At 46.0% G+C, this 6411-nt stretch overlaps 1 protein-coding gene across 2 annotated transcripts in view; it reads left to right on the forward strand.

The window, feature by feature from the left end:
* Positions 1–5927, forward strand: part of TGFA (transforming growth factor alpha) — a 118664-nt gene extending 112737 nt beyond the window's left edge. For both annotated transcript variants that reach the window (XM_002691233.7, XM_010809885.4), the window contains exon 6: positions 1757–5927. In XM_002691233.7, the coding sequence (XP_002691279.2) occupies positions 1757–1764 (8 nt within the window). In that variant the 3' untranslated portion in view covers positions 1765–5927. The remainder of the gene's footprint in view (positions 1–1756) is intronic.
* The last annotated feature ends 484 nt before the right edge of the window (positions 5928–6411 follow it).

Here is a 6411-nt window from a genome sequence, read left to right on the forward strand (position 1 = left end):
TTCCCAGCAGTGAAATGATAGATGCGGCTTTTAGAAGGTCTTGAAGGACTCTGAACTCTTAGAATCTTGTGATCTTCATTCAGCTTACCATTGTTCCATGAATATTTTCTCCAACATCCGTGAAAAAGACTGGACATCTGGCTAGAATGCCAGACTCACATCTCCAGAGCCTTCTCCAAGCATCCCTAGCTCCAGGCTCCTGGAGTCAAATAGCAAATTAATCCAGACAGGCTCTGAAAAGTCACACATGAGTGAGTTTCTGGAATGCTTGTTTGACCAAAAAGACTGTCGTAAACTTAGCGTTCCTTTTTAGGAAGTGGTTCGTCAAGAGACAATCACCCCAGCCTCATCCACCTGAGGGTGGCTTCTCTACTAAATAGTCAGCTCAAGGTTGTGTGGAAAGGGCAGGGAGAAAGTGCCTGCTGCACTGCTTAGGCCTCCTGGTGGTCTGACCTGGAGGGAACTGAAGGCAAGGGGCCGCTGTTACTTGATCTTCATTTCAAGAGCCATAGTAATTGTGCATGAGCGGTTCGTTTGGTTTAGGAATGTGCTAATTCATTGATCCTCGCAGTAGTCTTGAAGAGGGTGTGGGTAAACTGAGTCTGCCAAAGACCTGTGTGGAAGGTCTGAGTCCCTGGGGGAGCTAGGATGAGACCCAGGGCCTCTGAAGTCCCCACTCCCGTTTCCTCCACTACCTCGCGGTACCATGCATTGAGCTAATGAAGATAAACATTTTTGTTTGGTCTTTTAACACCAATAGAAAAAAATTGTGTATGGCTTTTTAAGAAAATTGATAGTATTTTTGTACCCTCAGTCTGCACCTTGGCAGAGTCATTTAGGGTGGAGTAAATTTCTTGTTAATGTCACTTCTTCTCTACCTACATTTTGAGAGAATGTTGGCTTTAAACCCAGCAATGGGTCTGACCTTGCAGAGATGGCCAAGGCTAAAGCCCCTCTTCTTAAGACAATGGGTACACTCCACCTCCAGGGAACCCGGGAGAGACCAGTGCAGGAAGATGTCCAGGCTGGACTGGACTCAGGAGCTGCTGGGGACTGGGTGCACCCTGCTTCCCCATGACAGGCACAGAGGATACCCTCAGGACCCTGCTGCTGCTGCTGCTAAGTCAATTCAGTCGTGTCCGACTCCGTGCGACCCATAGACGGCAGCCCACCAGGCTTCCCGTCCCTGGGATTCTCCAGGCAAGAACACTGGAGTGGGTTGCCATCTCCTTCTCCAATGCATGAAAGTGAAAAGTGAAACTGAAGTCGCTCAGTCATGTCTGACTCTTAGCAACCCCATGGACTGCAGCTTACCAGGCTCCTCCGTCCATGGGATTTTCTAGGCAAAAGTACTGGAGTGGGGTGGCCCTCAGGGCCCACCCATTGAGAAATAAGGGGGTCTATTCTTCCATGGCCTTAGAGGAAGCCATTCTGCTGCCAGAGCCCTTGACTAGCTCCTGAGCTGCCCACTAAGCTGCTGCTGATGAGGGAACTGGCAGCAGATGGGCTGAATCACCTCCAGTTGAATGAAGGCCTTCAACAGTGTGTGTCCCTGTTCCCTTCTTTCCTTTGGTGCTGAAAGCACAGATTCAGGAGCTACTGCCCCTGTGGTCGAACCAGCAGAATGTGGACTTGACTGCCCGAGAGAACCCAGTGACTTGGGCTGGTGCATCCCCAAGTTTCTGTCCCATGCCAGTTTTCCCAGCCTGGCTGGAGTGTGGCCTGCAGAGCTTAACCTGTTTTTCCTTCCTTCCAGTGGTCTGAAGAGCCCAGAGGAGGAGTTCTGCCAGGTGGCCTGGAGCAGCCAGAGGGAAAAAGGGCTTCTTGAGTTCGGCACAGCAAGGGCTGCCAGGCTTGGGCCAGCAGGCCTTTCCTTCTCTGCCTGCCATCACCTGTGCAGGCTTTTTGTCTTACGTGGGCCTTCCTTCAAAATTCTGTCCAGAACTCTGTCTGCTTGGGGTTATCCGGTGTGACCTGGAGAAGAAATCGGTGGACCACAGTTTAAAGACTGGTCAGAAATGAATGGCACGGGGTGGACCTCCTATTTACCTAATGACCTATGTGCTTCGTCATCTGCATCCAGGTGTGTGTAGGTGTGTTCTGCCAGTTACGGATACCAGACCCGTCTCCCCAGAATAGTCTCCATCGTGCCTGACACTGGAGTTCCTATAATTGTTACAGTTTTTCTTTCTTATCTGCTTCTTGGGGAAAATGGTGGAAAAAAGCATCACTGCTTTTTGCTACATGAAGATGCCAGTGGAGGAGGAGGCATGCCAGTCCTCTGTCAGGAAACCCTCAAGCAGCCCAGTGTCTTCCATGGACACATGACGTTGAAGACCTTCCTGAGCTGTTGCCGTCCTCAGAGCTAATTTCTTATTTATTAGATGGATGATGATTTATTTTAATCTCTTAAGTCAGTGTAAAAAGTGTAAAAGCCTTTCAGACATCTACATCAATGATCCATGTATTGCTTGCCAAAAAACTAGACTGATTCGAAATGCCTGGTCTCTTTGGGACAGCTAAAACTTGGGGCGGTGGTGGGGGAAGCACCAGGATGGGTGGAGATGGAAGAAGAGGAGGAGCTACTGATGGGAGCAAAGATTGGGGTTCAGAGATCATGCCATTTAATACACAAAACTGGTAAATGCCCTACGATACATTCCTGCTGAAAAGTTAGCAGAGCTTACAGTGGAGGCCTGGCACCTTATTGAGGAAGAGGAAGAGAGTCTGTGTGTGTATCTACAAGGAGGAAACACGACAGTGACTACACTGCTCTTATTAAACCTATTAACCTTCTGGTGGGCCGTCCGAGAATCTGTTTAGACATAGAGCTTTAGCAGAGAGCAACAGGCATTTGGAGTTGCACCCATGAAAGGGGACCAGTCACTTATTTTCCATGTTGCTACTTGGTTGATTTGTTGCTTTATTTTGAAAAGGACAAATTGAACTTTCCTATTTATTTTTAAGCACTAGGAGAAATATTCCAGTAATTTTATTTTTCTTTTCCATTCAGGATGCTAGGTTTTTGTTTTTTGTTTTAAAACAAAAACTCTTAATAAGCTGCCTCCATCACGTGGGTCTTGCTTTTCCCTCAGAGAAGGAGAAGTTGTTCTCCTGGGTACTCTCCAACCCAATGGGCCTGCTTGTGGGAAACCCCGGTTCACTCCAACTTCGTGGTGGAGCTCATCCCTAGGAATTGTTATTAAAATTTGCAAACAGGGAAACAATGAAATAATTTGTAACTCCTTATGTGAGGGAACTCTTATTCACCAATATTTGAAAAATGGGAGATCTCTACCTATTAACCCTTCAGTGCCTGTAGCTCCTCACTTCATGAAAGGGACTTTTAAAATATGTCAAGTGAGCTTGAAATTCCTACCAGGTCATTTTGTCCTGCTGGAATTCTTCTGCCCAGCATGTCTATTTCAATGCATTTTCTCTGTGTTTCTCACAGTTAAGAAAATTATATGACCTGTGTTGCAATTCTGGCACTTGTATTGAATGACGCTGCACCCAAAGCACCGAGATTAGAAATGGGATCTGTTCGCCAGCAGCGTAACTGACATAGCTTCTGGGGTCTAGTCATGAGAGAATATACGCTTAAGTTCGCATTCCTTACACAGGTCCTACAGCAGCGGATCTGCGGGCTGGGGCTTCACCCCCAGAGATGCAGTTGACACTGGTTTGTGGACCCCAGCTTGCCGCCCCCCCCCCCCTTTTTTCATCGGGCTCTCCTGAAAGTCTGATTCCGGTATAGAGAGACTAATGGAAGTGGAGTGGCATCATTGGTTTTTAACTTGAAATCACATATTTACTTTAGAACAGTCTTTCCTCAGTCTTTTAGAGACTGTTTGAGGTCTGGTTGCCTTTAAAGAGCAAGAACTGATATTGGGAATGTCTTGTGGGGTTTTCTCCACCTACTGAGGAAGGATCAGTGTCCAGTCTGTAGGCACCTAAGGGCCTTTGCAGAAGGGTGAGGAGGTGAGAACCAAGAACCTTCTTGATTTCCCATGGGGACTTCATACTTAGTGTCTGTGAATGCTCCAGTCACAGCTGCCGGTGCCCCCCGCTTCCAGTGCTGATATAGCCATGCAGTGCACAGGCCCAAATGTGTGCCACCCTGGGAGAGTTGGAGGCAGAGGCTGGGATCAAGGCGGACCTTTGTCCATGTCCAGGTTATGAGAACCTTGCTTCTTTAGTGATTTCTCTCTCAGAAATCAGAATGGCCACTAAGCATTGGATTCCTATGCCATTTGTGGCATTGGTACTTCTTTGGTTAGATATAAAAATGCCCCCTTTTCAGGTTAAAAATCGTCTTCTAATCCAACTCTGTAGGTTCCCTGTGTTTCCTTGCTTTTTACAAAGCCAAGTTCATTATGATTAGGGACTTGTTCCCAAGATCTGACCTGGTGAGCAGCTGCAAACCAGGGGATGGGGAACACAGCTGTTTCCAATATCTGTCTCAGGAGAAATGCAAAACCCCCATTTAAAAGGGGCAGGGGAAGAGAGAGACTGCTTCCAAATCTTCAGTGGAGCCTGGATTTTCCCACTGCTGTACAGGCTGTGACTTCTTTAAGCATGCTGGCAGGAAACATCTTCTTCTAGATGGAAGGATATACAGCAGCCAGTCCTGATTGGGAAGACACATCTGAACACATGTGGTAAACAAGCAAGACTTGTGTGCCAGCAGAGGAGAGGGGCAGAATGTCCCCAGACTCTATTTTCCCATGAAAGGAGATGGTAGAATTGACATTACCCCCACCCGCATTGGTGAGGGAGGAGGTGCACCTCCAGAGCTTTGGGGAGCCTGGTCTATGCAGGTGGAGCACGTGTCTGCATCTTCAGGTTTCCCGGGTCCAGGCTGCTTCAGTGCACATGTACCTCTGGCTGCTCTTCCACCGGGTCCAGGCTGCTTCAGTGCACGTGGACCGCTGGCTGGTCTTCCAGGCCATTTTGACAGGAACAGTTCAAAGAGGCTCCAACACTGTTCGGGAGATCCTGATCCCATAGTGGGATCTGGGCTTTGATTTCTCCCAACCTGCTCAGCTGAGGAGGGGGCAGGGGGGTGATTCAAAAGCCCAGGACAAAGGAGGACATCACAAAAACAAGAAGAACATGTATGTTTGTTCTTAATGTTCCAATAGAAGACCTGTTCTCTAGCCACTGATTTTATCAGGCTTTCTAAAAGGTCTCATGGTAAACACACACAGTACTGAACACAACGCCTCTTCCTAGTGTAATAATACTGAAGTGTTCAACTTTTCACTATCTTATTATAACAAACCTGATGCTTTTTTTTTTTTAGAACTTGTTACTCTGACTTCTGTATATGTTGCACTGAAAAGGTTAATATTTAATGTTTTAATTTATTTTGTGTGGTAAGTTAATTTTGATTTCTGTAATGCATTAATGTGATTAGCAGTTCCTTTCTTTAATATCTGGATTATACTTATTTAAAGAGTAGTGAGCAATATAAAATGCCGTTGTGTTTTTCAGTAATGTGTATTGTTGTCAGTTGTACTGTACCTTGTTTGGAAGGATGAAGGAATGAACTCTTTTTTTTTTTCCTAAATCAAGACTGAAGCTTTTCTTTCATGAGGTTGGGAGATGGCTGAAGTACATTAAGATTTTTCTCTGCAAATGTGAATGGTGCGAAAAAAAAAATAGATGCTCTTTTGCAAAATGTGGGAATCCTAAAATTAACTTTAGTTGATCCCTATATGCTTGTAAAAACCAAATTCTCTGAAGTTCTTCTCAATATATATTTCATTTACTGTATGTCCAACAATACGCTAATTAGTGTGGAAGACGAAACAGACAACCCCTGCCCCAAGGAATCAGAATCTGCCTGAGATCAACTGACGTGCAGAAAATAATTCCAGACTCATTCCAGACAAAATACAAATAAAGCCTGAAATTGTGATGTAGAGGAGTGTGTGTGTTAATAGCTGTAATTCTCCACATGTGGTCCCCAGACCAGCACCATCGCATCACCTGGGAGCTTCTAAGAAAGGCACATTTTCAGGACCCACCCCAGACCTATTAAACTCTCAAGATGCCATGCACTCTCTACCTTCCAGATGAGTCTGATACATACTCGAGTTTGAGAACCATGGTGCTATAGGATTCCAGGAAGGGCAAATTCATGTGGGCCTAGAGTTTTTAGGAACGGTTTTCTAGAGGATGTTCAGGGGAAGTGAAACTTAACACAATTTACCCCGTAGCATTCAAGGTTAACAGCCATCAGGTAGTACAGTCTTGAGGTAAGGCTTGCATTTATTTGGATCTTCTCAGCCTAGTTGAAAAAAAAAAACAGGCCTGTCCATCTCCTTCCACACCACTGCTCACACCCACCCCCACTCCCCTCTGCTCAGTTTCTGACTGTAAGCACTTGTTCTAAAACTGTCAACC

This window comes from Bos taurus, chromosome 11 (genome assembly GCF_002263795.3).
Source record: "Bos taurus isolate L1 Dominette 01449 registration number 42190680 breed Hereford chromosome 11, ARS-UCD2.0, whole genome shotgun sequence".
NCBI classification, from domain to species: domain Eukaryota; kingdom Metazoa; phylum Chordata; class Mammalia; order Artiodactyla; family Bovidae; genus Bos; species Bos taurus.